This window comes from Scardinius erythrophthalmus, assembly GCF_964197995.2.
Source record: "Scardinius erythrophthalmus genome assembly, chromosome: 2".
Classification (NCBI taxonomy): Eukaryota; Metazoa; Chordata; class Actinopteri; order Cypriniformes; family Leuciscidae; genus Scardinius; species Scardinius erythrophthalmus.
Window position 1 is genome coordinate 57,822,367 of NC_138222.1, and position 23,323 is coordinate 57,845,689.

General features: G+C 37.2%; 1 protein-coding gene across 1 annotated transcript; it reads left to right on the plus strand.

The window, feature by feature from the left end:
* Positions 1-1,474: 1,474 nt before the first annotated feature.
* vax2 (ventral anterior homeobox 2) lies at positions 1,475-21,867 on the plus strand (the record flags this gene model as incomplete). The annotated part of the gene is made up of 3 exons (XM_081359937.1): positions 1,475-1,724; positions 4,641-4,828; positions 21,391-21,867. 3 exons carry the CDS (start codon positions 1,475-1,477, stop codon positions 21,865-21,867), a joined length of 915 nt encoding a protein of 304 aa, XP_081216063.1.
* Positions 21,868-23,323: the final 1,456 nt, after the last annotated feature.

The following is a 23,323-nucleotide window of genomic DNA, read 5'->3' on the forward strand; positions in this document are numbered from 1 at the left end:
CCTTTAAAGTAAATGGAACCTTTCCATTATACAAAATGTTCCTTATGTTCTTAAGAGAAAATGGTTCTTTTGAAAACTTTTCACTGAAAGGTTCTTAACTAAAAGTGTTATTATGGCATCGCTGATAAATGATAAATCAACATTTTCCATACAAACCGACCCTTCTCTCAATTATACCACTTTTGTAGAGGCACATTCCCCCTAGCACATACTTTGTGAGGAAGTTAGCTGTGCATTTATCAACTTAAAAAATAAAAAGGTAGCTAAAACAAGTGTCAATTATGCTCTTTAGTTTTTTTTCTAGGCTTTTTTTTATTCAGTTTGAAAGAGTTTAAGTTTAGGCTACTTAAGTTTATTTATTAATGTATCTCTGCAAGATAAATATTACGTCCCTCGGCGTGTTCCTCTTCTTGCTGATTTAGTAAAAAAAAAAAAAAGACTTAGCCTAATTAAATAATCGTGCCGTATTTTTAGGCGCTTATAATCATGACGCATTCGAACACACTTGCCTTGTCCGTTATTTAGCGAGCGCTAAATGAATTAAACGCGAATTCAAAAAACGACTTACCGAGTAGCATAAAAGTCTAAAGACAACAGGGATAGTTTCATTCAAATTGCGCTGAAGGCTAACGGGCGTTGAAAGCACCTCGTGCTCTTACTCGTCTCTGTTTATCAATCAATTGATGGATTACACTCCGGAAGTGACGTCACTGCTGTCAGTCAACATAAAAAAACCCCTATATACATATACTCTGGAATTACATGTTAACGTGACGGCTGTAGCCAACGGATTGTGTTGAGAGTAGACCGATATTATTTATTTACTTGCATTTTGTCGCTGATTATAAGATATTCCTGACTTGGTCCCATGCATGTAAAAAATGAGCACCTCCCTCCTCCCGAAGAAATCCTGAAATACGCTGGCTCTTCCTCCAGGGCTTCTGTAGCCTAACCCAGCCCAGAGCAAATACGGAGAAAAAAAAAAGAAAAAACACTCAGTGTAGTCATGGAGTAAATTGACTATATAAGTCATGCACGGGGGGAAAGGGAAAGTTTGCGCTGCTCGGGTCCATGTTTGGTGTGTGGAATTACTTCTACGTGGTTAAGCAGTGAAGCGCCTCCCAGTGCCTCGGTCACAGACCTTGAAGCCCAGCGCATATATGCACAATGTATTTTGGGTTGAGCGCGATCCTATAGCGGAGGAGGGTCCTTCCACATGCCCACAGGGTCCCCTCCACCTCCACCTTCCTTCCCTTCTTTACACATCTCCTCCTGCATGGACGCCCGATGCCGGAACATGCGAAAACATTTGGGCAGAAACTCGGTTCCGTCGCTGGATTCTAATTTGATGTTGTTTTGGGAATAATCGATAATCTCCCCATTTCTGTCAGGAAAGAATTTACGCAGACTATTCATTTAAGTTAAAAATAGCCCAATAAAAGTAAGTGGACACATAAAACAGTTCAATTATTAGATGTTTGATCAAGCCACGAGTATGGGCGATGGAATCGCCGAGGACCGAAACCACTGTGGATCCAAAGCATTGTGCCGTGAGCGCGCGAGAGACTCTAAGAGCCGGACGGAAGTGGGGAACCGGTCACCTGTGCAGAGCTCTACCGACACACCGGGGACCTCGGCGTCCACACCGACCTCCTCCAGCGAGGATGGACACGATAAACTTTTAGGAGTCGATCCGGACTACTGTCGAAGGATTCTGGTCAGAGGTGAGGGAGCGAATATTTACTGTAAATCTGTGGGACTACATCATTTCCTGTTTGGTTTTGAATAGGCGTTATTTAGTAAAAAATAAACAAATATGTTACTAATGTTTTAAACAAAATCCGCTTAAATTTACACAAAACTATTTATTGGTTTTGTATTTTACTTAGTTCTCGTAGCTTACACTGTTAAAATAAAAGGTTCCATAAAAAAGAGATTCCATCAAAGAACCGTTTTTTTTTTCTTAGTGTGAAGAACATTCTAAAATTCCAAATAATCGTTTTCTAGGCTACTATAAAGCATCTTTTGTGGAATGGAAAGATTCCATGGTTATTAAAGGTTCTTCATGGAGCCATAGATGCCAATAAAGAACCTTTCTTTTTAAGATTATTAGTATTAAATGTACACCAAAAATATCTGAGATTCGTTTACAATTTACAATTAATGTCACACATTAAAACAAAAATTGATGCACAAAATAAACTGCCAATAGGCCACAGCAAAATATTAAAAGGATGCCTATTAAATTAAATAATATAGCCTACATCAATATCTGAACTTGAACAAATATTTAAAACATCATACAGTTTTATGCAGTGAGTTTATCTGAAACATATACTAGATATATGTTATAAATAGGCTATTATAAATATTAAATAGGCTGTTTAAAACCATTGTTTTCGAGAGGTGTGTCTGCTTGAAATTTATGAAAGAGATTATGTATTTAACGTCATACAAATTACTGGTAAACCAAACATGAGTGTATAGAGATAAAACAAAACATAGAAAATGCAAACACTAGTCGGTTCTAAATTCCCCAAAAATATCTCAATTTTTAAATGGAATTTTACTAACACAATCCACAGCATATATTTATTTGGAAGAGCACATATTATTCACACAGATAAAATATTTATATTATTAAATTGAGAAAAAGGAATAATAGGTCCATGCAAAAAAATCACCAAATAATACTCACAACATCAGAAATAATTTTAAAATGAACCGTTATGCATTTGTTCCTGTTCCCATTTCAGTTTTAAAAACAAGAAAAGACGAGCAGCGTGTGCTCCAATTTTGAAAATAAAAACGCCACTAATAATGCTTAAACATATACATGCATATCAATGCACTCAATATTTTACCATCATCTGAATTGTTTGCATCATGCAGCTGTAACGACTTTTAATATGTATTGTAAATAAAATAAAATTCGACTATTCAGTGCATTTATGTTTTCAGTTTAGCCATGTGTGTGGCTTATAATAATGTATAGGTAGCATACATCAGGGAAATTAAATGATTAAATGCTTTTAAATACCGAGACTTTTGATTAAGATGGACACTAAATGCTTTGTGAAATTGAAACTGTCGCAGCAACAGTCCTGCAGTGGTGTGTGAGCGGCTCTGGAAGCCCACAATCCCCACACAATCCCCGGTGCCACTATTTGTTTTTAAAGCTGCTATTGAATACGCCCGAGTCCTCGTGAGATCAGGGTCACTGAAAGGTCAGCTCGTCTGTGTCGTCATGCTCGATGAGCTCGCGCTCATATTAAACCGTGAGGAAAACGCAATCACAGACGCTTTCGCCATTAACATCTCACTGCTCTATATCAACAAATACCATTAATCTTACTGTGATATTACAGTTCATCAAAGTGTGATCCTATACACTGAGCTTGGTTGCCAGGCAGACATCAGATAGGCGGAGCTATGAATGTCAGGCTGAATATTAATACTTCACTTCATTTTCGAAAATAGAGCTGATTGAATCCATTCTAATAATATCATATAATTTAATAATGACCATTTTTAAAGTTCTGAAAAGCCAAGTATCTTCTTGTACTCCCACCCTGACAGATATGACTTTCCAAAATACTGCAGTTTTAGGTAAAGTCTTGGTGCTGTTTTATTTTAGGTTTTCCAGGTCAAAGGATTTCAAAATAAGTCTCTCAGTTGGGACATTCAATTTCTTCAATTCAATGATAATATCATTTAAAAATATATTCACTGTATGTTTGGTTTCATTAAAAATATGGAATCAACGGGGTTACCTTGAAAAGTTCTGTATAATTTCATTACCTAAGGATAATAATAATCTTCCTGGGTTTAATGATGCTGTTGCATCTCATGCACACAGACTCAAAACAACTTAATTGTAAAAAAAAATTAATTGTATAGATGGAAACATATGATGATAAATAAAAATGTTGCGTTGGTTATGGCTTCCCAATATATATTATCCAAGGCATAATGCTTTTGATGGAACATGTATTACATTATGCGTTGAGCATATTGCCAGCACAGACATTTGCTTTAATACATTATTATCTGACATCATGATTTCTGCTGTCGCATGTCAGTCGTGATATCAATAAAATGTTGTATCACTGTGTCGATAATTATGTTTCATGTTGATAAAACAGTTTTAAAGTGATTGCCAACTAATATAATTATCGTTAAGCTGCTCTGGTCTGCTTGGATGAATACTTGCATAAATGTTTTTTTTTTTTTAATGTCCACAAATGTAACATGATGCCATTTCAAACTATAACCTCAGCAGAAGGGCAAAATCATCAAGATACTGGACTTCTCTTTGGCAACTCCTTTGGAAACTCATGAGTTGTGTGCTAGAAACTGCATATTGGTAAAACAAAATCGAATCTCGATTTTTTTCTTCTAAGCTGGCACTAACCAGTTAAACGAGTGAGGAATACAAACCTTTATAATTAACTAAGTTCAATATGTCCTGTCATGAAAAAGAAAACCTAAACACTTCTTTTCATATCGGTTTTTTAAAAACGCGTCACAATATATTTGCCCTATTCAATAAGGGATTGTCCCACTCATAATAATCTACGAGAAATTGCTCTCTCTCAACACATAAAAAGTAGCCTAAATGATGTGTGTGTCCCGAACAGACGCCAAGGGCACTATCCGGGAGATCGTGCTGCCGAAAGGCCTGGATCTGGACCGGCCGAAGCGCACGCGCACGTCCTTCACGGCGGAGCAGCTCTACCGGCTCGAGCTCGAGTTCACGCGCTGTCAGTACGTGGTCGGGCGCGAGCGCACGGAGCTCGCGAGACAGCTCAATCTGTCGGAAACACAGGTACGACACGGAACCGTGCTTGAAAGACATGCTAGCGCGCTTCACTTTTGAATTACGTATACTGCTTTTTAATGCAATACATAAATGCACGTTTTTTTTTTTTTTATAAAATATTTTGTTGCATGGTTGATGTATTTATTATTATTATTATTAGGCTATATATATATATATATATATATATATATATATATATATATATATATATATATATATAGACAACAGTTCAAATTGCAATTTGATTGTGTCTGTGAATTCAGCAGAATTCTTCTTTATGTAATATGTTTAATGACATCAGATCAAAGTTGTTTTATCGATTTTCAAGTTTTTTATTTATTTATTATTGTACCAATGTATAGCGGTTAAGGGGTTTAGATTTAGCCCTGAAGTAATGGTGGTGTATGTAAGATGCATCAGTAGATTCAAAAAGAAGCATTTACATCAGCTCTATGTGTCCATTTTCAACATTTCTTTTGGAGACTGTCTATTATTTAAAAATGACTCTTAATATGCATATTGTTCTTGATTTTTACAGCGCGAGAAACACAAAACCTATTTACTGTCTTATAAAACTACAGACATTGTTTACGTGAGAGTGTGTTAATATCCTCAATGACAATGTCAAAATACAATGAACGCAAAGAAAATGCAACATTGAAGTATAGGCTAAATGAAATTAAATGTAAAAGCTAAAAAAGTTTAACACAAAGGACGGTGTGTGGGATAAATAAATAACCCAAAATAAATAAATAAATAGTAAATAAATAAATAAGTTTGTATATGAAGAAACGACCATAAATCGACAATCGGATCTGAATAATAGAATAAATAATAAACGAAAAAAAAGAGAAAAAAAAAGAATGAATAAATGGACGCAGCAACGATTAAATAAGTAAATAATAAATAGCCTTTATAAGTTGGGATATGAATAAACGACCATATATCTATCGTTCAATCTAAATAATAGAATTAATAATACACGGAAAATAAGTAAATATAGGCTAAATAAAAAATGAATGAATAAATGGACGCACCAAATGATTAGTGTATATATATATAATATATATGTATGTATATATGTATGTAGGCTATGTATGTATGTATGTGTGTGTGTGTGTGTGTGTGTGTGTGTGTGTGTGTGTGTGTGTGTGTGTGTGTATGTGTGTACACACACACACACACACACACACACACACACACACACATACATATATAGGCCTACATATAAGTTGGAATATGAAAAAAATTATCGTTGAATTATTCTGAATAATAGAATTATAGCCTAAACGGAAAATAAGTAAATGAATGAATAAATGGACACCCAAACGATTGAATAAACAAACAAGCAAACAAATGAATAAATAAATAATTCGTTTTACTAAGTTAATTGTTTTGTCAAAGCAATTGCTACTGATTACAGATGGTGTGGAAACTGGCAAAAATCTAACGTCAAATCGTGCGCGAGAGTTAACAATCTCCTGTCTGCAAATGCTGCATGTCAGCTTCCATTGTTATGAGCACAATACTCATAATTAGTATTCGCACAGTGGGCGTTAGTGGGCGGACCATTTCTTTATCCAGACGTGAAAAAAAAAGAAAAAAGAAAAAATGGGGCCCCAGTTGTCCAGTCATCTTTCGTGCATTACGAACTGCGTCACTTCAGATTGAATATTTACTTGTCTCGTTTTTTTTTTACGTGTCGGAATTCATAAAGTTGCATTTACTTTAGTCTGATTTTAGCCATATGGTATTATCCAAGTGATTAAAAATATCGAATAATCACTTTCCTCGAACAAAATCGATACGATTAAACGACTTATTTTTTTACTCACGGATCCACCTGACGTGACTAAATAAGTCATGTGTCAAAATAGACTATTACACAGAGAATATCCTGTATATTTACCTTATAAATCACCTGAATAAATCACACAAACACGAGTGTAGACGCACGGCATTATGTGGACATAGTCAATTTTCAAAACACAAGCAATTTTGGTTTAAAGCGGTATTTTTTATGAATAGCACACAATGATGTAGCAATTTCAAAGCAATTCCAATATATTATCTGCACAGACCACGGGTCTTAGATCGCCCTGAAAAAGATGATTCAATACAATGTAAATATAAACTGGCAATGATTTAATTCAAACAATAGTTTGACGGCATTGCTGCCTCATGCAAGGGGTTATTTAAATATTTTGGAGAAATATTATGATGTTTGCAGTTATGGTTTCAAACCTTGCCTCTTACCCGTCTGTTATATTCTATAATGTTTTAATCTGAGCCAAACAAAACATTGGCAAATTGTTAAAATAGAAATGAATGAATTTAAACGAATGAATGAATTAATAAAACCCCTATTCCAAATTCGTATGGATCTGCGATATATATATAGTAGGCTATAAATTTGGTCGGAATTTGAACACTAGGGGCGCATGACTGAGATCATTATTACAGCTGGAAATATTAAAGTGAATGTGTAAAACACGATGATATATTTTCATTCAAAAAAATGGGGAAAAAGGGGTTTGAGGGGAAAAAACATAGACACAACAGCATTATGGTTGTAACAAATAAAAAGTCTGTTTTGTAGCCTACGTTTTGGTAGAGTATGGCTCGCATGGGCAATTGATATGTGATATGCTATAGTCCAGCTAAAACTATAAATTATAATTATTATGCATACAGTTTTTAATGAGCTCATATAGGCTACATGGAATATTTTTTCTTTAAAAATAGATATTTTTCAAACTACGGGATCATTCAAAATTAAAATGGTGAAAAACAAAAGAAGTGACCAGTCCAGTTCTTCTCTTAGCATTAATATCTTGATGATCCATGAAAGTCCATGACAATATGCGTCAAATAGAAAAAATAGATGGATGAATCAAAACAAATCAAGAACTTATAGTCAGCTTTAAACAGTGTATTACTGGCTCAGTCGAAATAACTCTGGCAAATAGATTTATTGTATAACATATTTCTATAGAACTCTTGTAATCACTAATATTAAGATTTTTCTTAATTGAAATCAAAACTAAACTAATTTACACAAAATGAATCGTTCTGTCAAAGCAGCACGAACTAGCCTATTTAAATTATAGCAGCATAATGGAGTTCATTAACTTTGAAATATTAAAATAATCTGGATATTCTGCTTAATTAAGTTTTAATTAAACTTCAAAAGATAAATACAGCATTTAAATCGTTTCTCTGAAATAATTCCCGTTTTGAACAGATGCTTGCAGTAAAACTCAACCAAAGACTTTGGAGACGCTCAACAAATCGTGTTCAATACACCAAAAAGCATTTCCATTTTCATTTGCATGAAATTGCTTTTTAAATTTACATAGGCCTATAACAGAGATTGTAAGTGCTAATACTAATTCATATTCATATTCATTCATGCTCATACAAATTCCCTTGGTGCATCAAGCTTCCCTTTCGGCATGTGCAAAATATATCTACATTTCAGTTTATTCCAATGAAAATTGTATCTATGTAAATATATTTCTCTTTACATAAATTTCTAATATTTACTGAAAGCAAAATAAGAAACTTTACCCGAGTGATGCACATGCAACGTAGACGTTTAACGTTTATTGCGGGTCTTAGACTTTAAATCATTTTATAATTAATGCGCATTCATTTTCATATGCTTCAGCATCACAGTGACATCTGTAGGTGTTATGTTTCCAGCGATATTGAAGGACATCGCAATATTCAATAATTCAGTATACATCTGAATCTAAATCTAATCCAACACCATTAATTATATAGCCTACTAAAGATTTACAATGATGGGGAGAAATATGTAACCGTTCTGCACATTTAATTGTTATGAAACATGCATTTCACAAGAAAGAAAGAAAGAAAGAAAGAAAGAAAGAAAGAAAGAAAGAAAGAAAGAAAGAAAGAAAGAAAGAAAGAAAGAAAGAAAGAAAGAAAGAAAGAAAGGACCATCTCCTGTCAGGCGCGCGCACGAGACTTGTTGCGCCTCAGTTGTGGAGACATTTGCAATGGCACTAAAACACGACTAGATCTCTGCAACACATCGTGATAAACTGTTCACCTTTTCATTGAGTCTCTTTCTCCTGAAAGAGAAAATGTGCATAAGAAACTTCATAATGACAGACACGATCTGTGATTAAAATATTAATGTAAACGCCATCAATAAACGAAAACGGTTTTTATTGTTGGCTTCAAACTCAATCCATGTGGCTCTAAATGGACTCGTTTGAGAAAAGTGACGATTCATAAACTAAAAAGTCACGGTTTCTTGCATCAAATTGGAATGTAATTATCAAGTCTTTAATTGTTTTTTCTCTTTAATTGTGATTTAATAAGAATACAGAAACTGGTCAGCCTAGAAGATAATAGAAACTCAAATTCAAATTAGAATTCAACGATCAGGAATAAGATTGAACTTTTTCCTTTACAATTTCAAGGAAATATATTGGCTTGCATTAATGAAAAATATAGGCAAATAATATTTTCCTCAGGATAATGCCATTAGATGGATAGATGGATGGATGGATGGATGGATAGATAGATGATGGATGGACACAGACAGACAGACGGATAGATAGATAGATAGATAGATAGATAGATAGATAGATAGATAGATAGATAGATAGATAGATAGATAGATAGATAGATAGATAGATAGATAGATAGATAGATAGATAGATAGATAGATAGATAGATAGATAGACAGACGATGGATGGATGGATGGATGGATGGATGGATGGACGGTTGGATGGATGGAACGACAGATTGATAGATGAATGGATGGATTAATTGATTGATAGACAGATAGACAATGGATGGATGGACACAGATAGATAGATAGATAGATAGATAGATAGATAGATAGATAGATAGATAGATAGATAGATAGATAGATAGATAGATAGATAGATAGATAGATAGATAGATAGATAGATAGATAGATAAATTGATTGATGATGGATTCATTGATTGATAGATAGATAGATAGACGATAGATAGACAGATAGATAGATAGATAGATAGACGATAGATAGACAGACAGACAGATAGATAGATAGATAGATAGATAGATAGATAGATAGATAGATAGATAGATAGATAGATAGATAGATAGATAGATAGATAGATAGATAGATAGATAGATAGATGGACAGATATTATATGACACCATCATGATACCATCATAGTATTCTTTTTGTAATAGTATACAGGAAACCACTCTTATGAGCTTTTAAAGAGTTTATTCAACTTATAATTTTGATGAACTGCATTACAAATTCATAGAGCCGATGAGTGTGTGACGGCGTCATGATGAAGATGAGGGTTTAAACGCAGCTTTCATCTGCCGCTTCTCACAGGATCAGTTTAGCGTTTTACACACGGGGGAAAGTATTGGCTAAACGTAAACTATTGAAAATCATAGGAATTCCCATGAAAATGTGTGTTTTTGGGCAGAGCCCGTCCCCAGCAGGTGGCTCCCCGCTCCAGCGTAACACAGCAGGACACCTGAACCACACATGAGTGTGTGACGCATTGATCACGGAGAAGATCTGCTAGATATTCATGATCCGAGATGCTGCCGTGAGCGTGTGTGTGACCAATCTGTTAGTTAGCATCCCTGAATGAGAGGCTCATAGAAAAATGAAATAAAGAACAACTACATCCCGACCTGCTCGTTTAAAGCTCGAGGAAATGAACAGGTTTCAGCAGCACTTTGTTTCTTCGCGTTGATTCAAGTGAGAGGTTTTTATTAGCCGAGTGAGTGACAGTTCAGAGTCCAGCACAATGAGTCTTTTCCATCAGTGTGGCCTGAACTAACATAAGCAGAAACCAGGGCTCCACTTCGACCCGGACACTTCCATGAAAGGCCACATACTGGGATTATGATTTATCAGGTTGTAAAGCAAATATGTTTAATAGAACAAACATGGGCAGCACATTTTTTGGGCTGGCAAACATTCAATCTGAACGCGGCTGAATTCGCAGGTCCTCGCGGTGTTAAACCGTGGCTTTAACAGAAATAAATTGGCAGTTCTGAAAGCCTCGACTGAGACTGTGCTCAATCTTTTCATCAATACAGCCAGCAGCGTGTTTCCGCAATCATTCACGCACAAAAAGTCTCGTGCTAATGATATACGTGACCCTGGATCACAAAACCAGTCACATGTCGCACGGATGGATGTTTGTGGCAATCGCCAGCAATGCATTATATGGGCAATTTTCTCAATGTTTCGATTTTTTCCAGATTTTCAAATAGTTGTATCTCGGCCAAATATTGTCCTATCCTGACAAACCACACACCAATTAAAAGCTTTTTTGTTCAGCTTTCAGATGATGCATAAATCTCAATGTCCAAAAATGTACCCATGTGACTGGTTTTGAGGTCCAGGGTCACATATAAGGGTCACACGTCATTTTTTTTTCTCCTTTTGTTCTAGTTGAACAATCTTTTGAACCTGTTGTTTTTCTCTTTATACCTTGAAATTAGGGGTTTACAGTAATATTTTGGGTAGAGAAACGTCCTGTCACTCAGAAATATGTTAGACTATATAAACACACCAATGTTGGAACACTTTAAAAAGTTACAATTTTTAATTAATTGCTGTATTTTTTACTGGGTTTTAGAAAAGTGCATTATAAATAAAATGCATTATTATTATTATAAAGTGGGGCTGAATGTGTCGTTGACAGTTGACACATAGTCTGTGTCTTTCTCACTGGTTTTGAGTTAATCAGTTCTTATCTCTGTCTTTTTAAATATAATATCTCAGTCAAGGACAGAACAGAAGGGCTTATTTAATGAAAAGATTTTGCATGTTGCCTCAAAGCGTTGGACTCACACTCTCTCATACATGCACATCAATTCTTGTGCTAATGATATATAAGAATACCATTTTTGTCTTTCTCACTGGTTTTGTGTTAATCAAGCCAAAGACTTGCCATTTTCCTTTTTTTAAATTAAATATCTCAGTCTAGGACAGAAGGACTCTCACCAGAAAGACAGAGCTGGTTGCTTTTTCCTCACTCATGTCTTGCTGAGCTGGTGACCGTACGAATGTTTTTGTTGTGCATTGTTCTCTTCTACACCCAGACAGCATGTAAAGTAACGTAACGTCTGGCGTGAAGAGAAGAGAAGAGATGAGATGAGGTCTAGAAGAACAAGAAAGACCCCAGTTCAGACAATCTGAAAGTTTAAAGGGGACAGTGTTAGGTAAGTTTCATCGCTGGATGTGGTTGGCATTCGCTCCATGTGAACGTTTCACCAGCACTGGCCAGGCCTTTACATTACACCTCAGAGGAGCGGAAAAGTTGATGAGATTGAGGGGCTGACGGTGTTTGCATGTAAGTCTTTGGTTTGTCATTCGCTGGCCAGATTGTAATACAATTATCTGATGGGATCAGACAGAACAGAAAAATACAACACATTTAACTCTGCTTTAAGAGACTCAGATCTGAACACTGATAGGACTGGTGAATATTAGTGGCGCTTGATATATCCAATCAATCATTTGCATTTAGTTTATATATTTCATTACATTAAAAACAAAATGTTTGGAAGAATACTTTGTTTCTCAGAATGCCACCACCTATCATTCCAAATTAACTGTTCATTTAGGATTTGATTCACACTCATGAATTAAAAGGAAGCCAATTTCGCACAACCTTCTAGCATACTATCGGGTTTAGAAAAAAAAAAAAAATATATATATATATATATATATATATATATTTCTTTTTTTTTTTTTTAAATAAAAAATATTAAACCATTTTTTTCTGCATTTATTTGCATTTATTATATATATATAGGCCTATTGCACTACTATGTTTTTCCAAAAGTAGAAGAAAATAGAGAGATTGATTATGAAACCCCATCACATCAGAGTTGAATGTTTTTTTTTCTTAATTAATGTAACAATATTATTATATTAATATTATTATATTAATATAACAAAGCAGTGTTTTAAATGTACATGAAATAATTAAAATATAAAATAATATCAATATATTCATATATGACTATATCAAAGTACAGTGTTTTAAATGTACATGAAATAATATAACAATATAAATATATTAATATAACAAAGTACTGTGTTTTAAATGTAGGCTACATGACATAATTTAAAATAATTTAATTAAGGTGGGAATGCAAATGCTGCATTGGAGATTAGACTGTATACTGTTGAATGTGGACCACTAGAGGCGCTGTGGTTCAGCAGGGATGCCTTTTAATCCACTGAGAGGACACTATCTATCAGTATCTGCCCACACCGGGTAAGCCTAATTTGCCTGATCACACTTGCACGCGGGTCTCGTCAGCCAGTAGTGCTGGGGGAAGGGGACTAATAATAGTCCAAATGCTTTTGCTGTTAGGAGGATTATAGAGCCATATCTACCAGCCATCGGTAAGACCGGGTTGACCCTTGGCTGAACCTGCGTGAACATGTGCTTCGATAACACTAGAAAGAAGTGTCAGGGTACGAGGGCAAGAGGTTAAACATGTGCAACTGGGATGATCAGCAAGTGAGGAAGAAAGAATTAGATATGTATGCAATAATGCTCATTTCCCCTTCCATAACCATTACGCACGCGTGCTGCATGTTACAGAGTGTGTACAACATCTAACATGGACATTCTAGCACAAGTATGTTCACTTCAAAACATGTTGTGCCACAGCACATACTGTGTGTGCAAGAGAGTTTCTAACACGTGTCCTAACCATACACGCGATGCGCGATAAAATAGATAAGACATCTTTTCCATGTTTAATCAGTGTTTGTCCTAACCAGCCGCGACGAGTCTATTTTAGAAACGGTTTCTATTTTTCTGCGACTTCGCGGCTGGAACAACAAACATAAAGTGTGGCAATGATATCTCAGGTACTGCTTAAGTGCTTTATTTAATGTTAAAATCATGCAATGTGACTTTGAATATCATTTAGTGCTCCAGCTTTGTATCTGTAAAAGCAACAATGGATAAGTCAACTCAGATCTTTAAATTAAACAAATGGAAACAAGAATGTTCAAACTGTGAACATACACTCAGTAGGCCTATGTATTTTTAATAATGTTTAAATGGTGTAATATTTGTGAATTTGATTATGTGGCTACTTATCCATTTTCTTGCGAGTGCCGTCAAGATGACTCTCTAGTGCTGTCAGCCCGTCTACGGAGAGCCTTGGCACTTCCGATCAGCCCCATTGTATCGATCTTGGTTGCAGTTCCATTAGAATTCCACTGGAGGTGATCGCGGGCGAGTGCAGACTGAATGGGAGTCTATGGGGCTAGGCGGCTAAATGTGTCTCTTTCACCCAATTGCCGTTGAGAAATCTCAGATTTTATTGTAGGTTTTGCAAGTTCAACATGGGTTATAGGTCGAAAGTTGAATGAACGAGTACTTATTTATTTTCGATTTCTTACAGGTTGAGTTGTTGTTGCCCATAACACGCTAGCATTCTGCTAATGACGTCAGCATTCTGACGTCAATGACATTTTAAAAGACTTTTTAAAGCAAATAAGTGACTCAAAAAAATCGAACACCCAGCAATGTGTAATTTCTTTGCATCTCCTTTCGAATACAACATTCAAATTACTAGACAAAAAATTATATCCTGAGAAAAGTGGATTTTGAGGGGTATTTCGCTAGCCTGGTTCTACCAGACTCTCGTACATTTCATTTGTACAGAGAGTCTGGCCTCGCTCCATTGAGAAACGTTTACTTCCTTGTAGGCGGGTTCTCTGTTAAAGTTCAAAACTATTGGATCTGCCCAGAGTCACTCAGGATCTGCCATAGCCAATCGCTAACGTGTGGTCGTCCGAATGATCAGAGGATTATGTTTAGAATAAGATGTCTGTCTTTTATAAAGTTTATAAAGCGACGAGAATACTTTTTGTGCGCAAAAACAAACAAAAAAACGACTTTATTCCACTATTCATTTCCTTCTCTCTGTTCCTCGAGTCTTGATAAAGCAGCGCGTCTGTGTGTTGTACGTCACACGTAGGCTCACTATTGGCCGACGCTAGTCATGTGTGTGATCACATCAACGTCATCGTTCTCAGCCACTCCCTCTATTCGCTGATTGGTCCTACAAAAAATTTGTTTCTGGAAACCTAAGAATATACAGCAGTCCCAGACGTAGTACTGAAGGAAAATGAAATTGAGCGGAAGTACGTAGGAGGGCGGAGCCAGGCTAGTATTTCGCCATAGACCTCCATTCAATCTGCACTCGCCTGCGAGCGCCCCCGCATGGACAGAGACGTGTTACTGCAGCCAGTCCAGAAACCGGAAGTAAACAGAGAGTGCCAATTCTCTTCCTTTTAGACATTCTCTGGTGCTGTGCACTCGCCGTGAGACTCCGCCCACACGCTGTTCTGATTGGCTGTGGGTTTTGATTGATTTTGATGCATCTCGCAGTCACTTCGAACTAGTGTGGACAGACAAATTATTTGTCGCTGGAATCATATCGCATCTGGTTAGGACACACGGTGTAAAGACATCAACTCAGGCCTCGGCTAAAGGAGAAATCCCTCGGTAAAGATGCATGAGATTAATGACCTAATAGCTTTTCAAAGAAGAGAGGTCAGAGAATGGTCAGGAGGAATAAGCAGAATGCGTTATCACATGTGTGGGATCAAGAGGGCAGCGAACGGGCAGCTCAGTTTCTGGACGGGGTCAACAAAAAAATAAAAAGTGCCTGAAGGATCAGCATAGGAACAGGTGTTCATAATACAATAGAATTTTGAATGTGTTGGTCAGGGTTGTGCAAAATTCTATCTATCTATCTGTCTGTCCGTCAGTCCGTCCATCCGTCATTTTAATTTGACTCCAATATTCAAATCTAAATTGCATTGAATTCAAGTTTGTATGCTTAAATTAAAAGTCAGGAATATAAAATGCAAACTCATGAGACCTCATTCATGACACATGAGCTGTGCATCAATAAGTGTAAAAATGAAATAAGGTACAATTTTAAGTATGCTTCATGAATGAGTCCCCTGTCAACATACTTACAACCTCATTTTCATTTGTGTCACATTAAATATACCATTTACCCTGACTACAGTCCATGAAATAACCATCATTCATGCCTACATACACAGAAGAACGACACACACGCAAACACACAGAGAAGGTTATGGTGGAGAACGCAGGAGCTCATATTACAGGAGCACTGATATGGTTTCAGTAGGATAGCAAAAATATCTGATGAACACGCTTTGGAGTTCATTGTGCACCAGTGCATTGTGCTGAGTTTGAGAGCGGAGAACGAGAGCGGAGTGGATTGGGACGACGCACCAAATCCAGGTCATGCAGATCCTGCGTTTGGTAATCTCTGCCCCAGCAGTGAACCCTCGATCTCATTAAAGAGGATTTCATTCCAATAGTGTAGATGTACGATTGAAGAGATTTGCTTTCGTCTTTTCTCTCCTCTACTCCTGTACTTTTTTTTCTTTTACGCTGCTTAAAATCACAGTAAAGCTGAATGCTGTTCTTGGGCTGAGTTTTGTAATCTAAAGCAAGTTAAGCTCGCCCACTATAGGCTAAAAAACAACATTTGTCATAGGACTACAAACACATGTTATAGCAATAAGAATAAAACCTTTAAATATATACATATTTTGCATACTCTCAAATACATTGGTGTGTTACAGTGTTAGTTCACCCAAACATTTTAATTACCCTAAAATTATCCCATAATTTACTCACCATCAAGCCATCCTAGGTTTAAAAGACTTTCATCTTTCATCCAAACACATTTTTTTATTATTTAAAAAAATATCTTGGCTCTTCCAAGCTTAATAATGGGAGCGAATTGAGTTTTTGAAGCTCCAAAAAGCACATCTATCCATCATAAAAGTAATCCATACGACTCCAGTGGGTTGATAAAGGCCTTCTGAAGTGAAGCGATGCGTATTTGTAAGAAAAATATCTATATTTATAACTTTGTAAACTATAATCACTGACTTCCGGCAACAGCGTTATGAGAGTCTAGTTCCGGCGGAAGAGTGACCTCTGACCCGACGCATGACGTAGGATGTAGGAGTAGCGTAAGCTTTGACGCCTCTCACGGTTCAAACTCATAGTTCTGTGTGACAAACTTAAGCTCTTTCCACATTTCTCTTTTAAAAATCCTCGTTTTAGACGTATTCGTATTCCTCGTATTCGTAACCTGTAATCGGTTCACATCACGCTGGTTCCCTCGACAAAAACCCAATAGAATTTTCCCATAGGCTTTTGAATTATTGCTAAAAAGAAACTCTGTGATCAACAGACGTTTATGATACTTGCATGTTTTGTCCAACAAGATAATTACCACAAAACTTTTATAAATTTTGAGGCCTAAATGCAGTCGGCAGAAGTAAAGAGCTAAAGGTGGGCTATAAACAAACCACGGTCCCAGGAATTCAATGTCGACCATCACTGAACTTCCCATAACTCTTTCAGTTTTATATAATGTTAAACTGTATATAAAATATAAATATAAAATTATTTTCCCAGAATGTTTGAGCTAAAATAGTTTATAAGAGCACAATTATAATCATAATGAGGCTGTAAAAGCGGACTGAGTTTACCTGTTCGGCGTGATGACGTTTACTCTCCTCTGTAGTCACATTTGTTTGCAACCACCTTTTTCAAGACACGTAACAGCTTAAAACAGCTTGTGTCTATTGAGCTTGTGTTCACCACAGACATTATTTTCAGCCATTTAACAGAAATCCCAATTTAAAAAACAAACAAACTGTAATGTATTGACTGACTATGGAAATAGTGATTTGTTCAGTAAAGATTCACGAACTGACAAACGTTTCCTCATGTTATTCAAGTATACTACACAAACATTTACTTCGGGATTATGGAACCGGAAGTGCTAAAATGCAACTTGCTCCTGCGTTTCGGCCTACAAAGTGATGTCATACCTGCACCACACTCCCGGGCTGGCAAACAAACTCAAGCTCCTCCCACATTTCTGTTTAAAAATCCTTGTTTTAGACTTCTAGACTTCTGTGTTGTTTTGTTTTGCTCTATTCTCTGCGCTTTCGCGTTCGTCAATAAGTCATGCGTCAGGTCAAAGGTCACTCTTCCGCCCAAACTCGACTCGCATACAGCTGTTAACGGAAACTAGTGATTATAGTTTATAAAGTCACAAATGTAGATATTTTCCTACAAAAACGCATGGCTTTGCTTCAGAAGGCCTTTATTAACCTGGAGCCGTATGGATTACTTTTATGATGGATGGATGCACTTTTTTGGGCATCAAAATCAGAGCAAGGATATTTTTTAATAGAACTCCGATTGTATTTGGCTGAAAGAAGAAAGTCGTATACACCTAGGATGGCTTGAGGGTGAGTAAATCATGGGATAATTTTGTTTTTGTGTGAATTAAAATCCTTTAATGAGCCTTTGGAACACTAAGGGCCCCATCATACACCCGGCGCAATGCGGCGCCAAGCGCGACACAAGTGTATTTGCTAGTTTCAGCCGGCTTGTCCCGTAGATAGTTTGCTTGCTCGTTTTAACCTCGCGCACGAGCAGATCCGTATCCTCTCTGGAGACACGTTCAGTTTATTCGCTTGCAGATTCCGCCATGTAAATAGCGAATCCGCCATGGCACGAGCGCAACTGGCTTTTAAAGGGAATGGGAAATTACACTCTGACTGGTTTTTTACACGTTACGCCCAAAACACACCCATTACGCAAGAGAATAGGGACAACCTTTTTAGACCATGCGCCGAGCGCGCCAACCATTTTTTCCATCGTTAAACTAGCAAAAGTGAATTCGGATTGCGCCCTGCGCTTTAGCCCATGTGTTTAGATCATTAAAATAGGGCCCATAGCATCAGCAAGCTGGCATAAGCTCTAAGGGATCACTACACAATCTCATTATCCTCACACTAATGGCCACGCCGAGTCCATGATCTCAGTGTTACAAACTCAGCTTTATTTCTGCTTGCAAAACGGTTTGCTCCAGGTTTTATTCAGCTGTTAGCAACTTACTGAATTTACAGGAACCGAAATTAATTTCCTGTGTGTGTTTGCGAGCACAAGAGCTGCTGTCTGTCACCATGGAGGTCAAAACCAGACACTCATACTGTCATACACACGTAAACAATACAGGTCCCGGGGTCATTGGTTCTTAAAGCGCCCTAATGGATGCAGTTCATACCAACGAGAGGCACTGAAACAGTGTGACGTGCATGAATGCTTGAAATTTAGTATAACACGTGTCTTGACATGTTAACCTGGGATCTGAACCTCAATCATCCCATGTTCTTGAGCTCTAAACATTAAGAGTAAGAAAATGAGTGTGAGTGTGAATGTGCATTTCTGAGAGCTCACGATGTGTTGATTTGAAATAAAATTCATGAAGTAGGTTGTAGATTTATTGGGGCATGTTAAACTAAATGACAAAAATGTATTTATTTTTTTTCTAATTCTTTCATAATTTTCCTCACCTATGAAATAATTTTCCTTTTCAACTAATGTCATCAAGGCCTCTTAAGTTTTACCCAAGGGTTGCTGGTGGTGTTTCAAACCTTTTTTAAATTTCAATCAATGGATCCCATTGGATAAAATAAAGTCCAATCCTAGGTTTTTCTCGTTGAATATCCTATTTCAAGTAAATATTGTTTCATATTACCTCAAGCAAGTATTGCACACATATCATTAAAATCATTCTGGCTATTATTCTGTATGTCCATGAATCTATAGCACTTGTAGCAAAGCTAAAATCCTAATTTTTTTTTCTTGAGCACGGAGAAAAGCGTCAAAAGTGTCTTATGTAGCAGACAAGTGTGAAGTGCTCTACTCGATGGACGTGGTTCATAGAAGTGGGATCTGAACCTCAATCATCCCATGTTCTTGAGCTCTAAACATTAAGAGTGAGAAAATGAGTGTGAATGTGTATTTCTGAGAGCTCACGATGTGTTGATGCGTTTGTGCGCATGTATAGTCCTACTTTATGGTCCCCAGGGTGGGTCAAAGCAGCAGGTGACAGGTAAAAACCCGGTCAGGATGAAATGCTGATGAAATTTTCATAGGCCTGATTTTCGTACGAGTAGAGCTTGATCTCGACCCATCATTGACCCCAGAATACACTCTGCACTAAAGCAGCAGTGTATCAATTAAACATGCAGGACAAGGACATGCAGAGTTCAGTGCACTTTTTAACCTGAGGTCAGCAGCAGTTTAACATGAGTTCAGTGCACTTTTCAGCATGCTTCATTGATCTTCGCTTATGAAGAAAGCCATAAGAAGAAGCTTTGCTGTGACATCCCGTGGGTCAATGTTGCTGAACAGACAATCCCTGATTAGTGGTGCTTTATAAGGCACGTTTTTCCAAACACAGGATCCACAAATTAAACTTTTTTTACGTAACTCATACAATTCATGTTACAGACATGAATGGCACCTCAAGCCATGTAGGAAGTTGTGTTGTTATTTCTCAAAGTGATTATTTGACAAATTATCCTTAAAGGGATAGTTCCACACAAAATGCAAATTCTGTCATTAATTACTCGTTCCAAACTTTTGTTCATCTTCAGAACACAAATGAAGATATTTTTGATGAAAACTGAGAGATTTCTGTCCCTCCATTGACAGCTACGCAACTACATTTTGATGCTTCAAAACGTCCATTAAAAGATTGTAAAACTAATCCATATGAATTGAGCGGTTCAGTCCAAATTTTCTGGAGACACAATCTCTTTATGTAATAAAGAGATTGAATTTAGGCTTTTATTCACATATAAACATTCATCAACTCACACATCAGTTATGGTAAACATAAGCTCAAGCATGTTCGCTTGACGTGCGAGAACCAATGAGGTTTATTCGTGTTAAGCATCACGTTTGAGCTTCAGCAAGAACCAATGAGGTTCATTCTCGTGTTACGCATCACGTTTGAACTTCAACAAGAACCAATGAGGTTCATTCTCGTGTTACGCATCACGTTTGAACTTCAGTAAGAACCAATGAGGTTTGTTGAGGTTTGTGTATATGTGAATAAAAGCCTTAATTCAAAATATAATATAAATATAATATAAAACAATCGAGTCTCTTCAGAAAATTTGGACTGAAAATTACTTTTACCATATCTTTATGAACTTTTTGAAGTGCCAAAGTGTCAGTTGCGTAGCTGTCAATGGAGGGACAGAAATTGCTCCGATTTCATCAAAAAGATCTTCATTTGTGTTCCGAAGATGAACGAAAGTCTTACGGGTTTGGAACGACATGAGGATGAGTAAATAATGACAGAATTTTCATTTTGGGGTTAACTAACCCTTTAAGAAATCATTCTAACATGCTGATTTGAAACTCAAGAAATATTTATTGTTGTTATCAATGAGGAAACAGTTATGCAGACATTTATAATGTTACAAAAGAAATGTATCACGGTCCCCATTTATTCTTTTACTGTATTTTGATCAAATAAATGCAGTCTTGGTGATTCTTAACGAATTCGAAACCGTTAGTGTATAGCACTAGCAAAATTGCTTCCTCTTTGAAAAATAGTGTGGATTTATTCAAAAACTTCACTCTCGTTTCACAGGTGAAAGTGTGGTTTCAAAACCGCCGCACCAAACAGAAGAAGGACCAGACAAAGGACACAGACAAGCGCTCGTCGTCCACCTCCGAATCCCTCGCCACGTGCAACATCCTACGTCTCCTGGAGCAGGGCCGTCTCCTGTCTCCCCCAAACCCTCTGCTGGCTCACCCGCACTCCGGAAATGGCTCTCTACTGGCCAGCCCATCCGTGTCCACCTCCTCGGGGGTGAGTAGCACCACCACGGCTCCCGGGTCGGGCAACGGTGGGACGTTCGGACTGTCGCTGTCTTCTTTAGGTGGGACTCCACCTTCGCCTCGTCTGGGAGTGCCACCACCCTCCCTTTGCTTTACCATGCCTCTCCTGGGCGGAACCCATCACGAACTCCCATCGGGATACGGCTGCGGATCCTCAGCGTTCGAGCCCTACATGAGGATTGAGCGGAAGGACGGTGAGTTAGGTGGGAAGAAGACGGTTTCCTAAAAGCGTTCGCCTACCTACTGGTACCTTCCCCCACTCTACCTGTCTCAGGGGTCTCACCTGTGCCGTGAACAGCCGGTCGGATGGAGCGGAGGTTTGCAAACTGACAGTTCGGATACTCGTCTTGCTGGCCTCTCTAGCGCTAGTGCCTACAACCAAATTTAGGCCAGTCGGACTCCATCATCGGTAAGGAGGAGCGTTTGGGATGAAGCCTGTAATTAAGCATCGCTGTGTTCGGTGAATTTTGTCGTCCACAGGTTTCTTTGTGGTGTGTGGTGAAGAAAGCCTCAGATCTATAAGGCCCATTCACAACAAGAACGAAAACTATTGCGATAACTATTTAAGCGTCCACACGAGCGCATGATAACGTTCTGTTTATTAGAAACGCGCTGCGGTTTTGTCGTCTGCCGCTTTAAATGCTCGAGCTCTGTAAGGCAGGGTGGAATCTGATTGGCTGACAATGTTTTTATAATCCATCAGCTGGATTGAAATCATTCTGAAAGTGATTCCAACAATTTGCTTTCGTTTGCCGACATTGCTATAGTTGTGGTGTGGACTCTGCTATTCTTTTATATTTATAATGATTTTTAAAACTATATGTTTATCGTTATAGTTATCATTCTTGGTGTGAACTGGCCTTTATCGTTTGTGAATGATGGAAAACGCTGTAAATGTAACTGTAACTAAGGCAAAATTATTTCACAAGTTTGTTTCCAAATGGGTGTTAAAAAAAAGAAAAAAAATGGACGAAAAAAAGACATTGATCAACAGTGGTACGTTTTTATGCTGCTCTAAATTAATAGACTAGAGGAGCTTCTTGTCGATGTAAATGTGTGTCTGTATGAAAGTATAAGAATGAGAGAATTATCTGAGTGAATAACAATAACAAGGCACTGACAAATTGTGTGGCATTTACTTCAAACTGGACCTTGGTGATGGTAATATTGAGAGTTCAATGGACAGAATGCTAATTAATATAGCAATGACGCAACACTAATTGCATAAAATTTAATTTAAATTATACATGTCTTTATAATAGCATCTAAAATTACTCTTCACATGCAATGCACATGCACACCCTTTTAAAATATTTCCTCTTCTCTTCGTAACACATGAAATTCTCAGTTGATGCCCTAATCCACTGGCTCAATTACATTGCCCCAAGTTAAGATGCTTTCTCTTGTTGTTTCCAAATGTATTTGATGCAAAGGGCTAATTATTGACTTCCAAAACAGACCACCAGTCACTTTGAGTCTTTCAGCATCTGGGGCCGGTTGCACCAACTGTGCGTTTAAGTTACAACGTAGCCTAGTTTTGACGTAAACAGACACTAAGTTGCGCACTACTAAATCTTTTTAAGTTGCACCTTTAAACTTAATTGAAGCGTAACTCTACATATGAACTAAATATTTACGGAAGCCTCTTACCTGGAGTAACAGTTGTAATAAAATAGCAGACC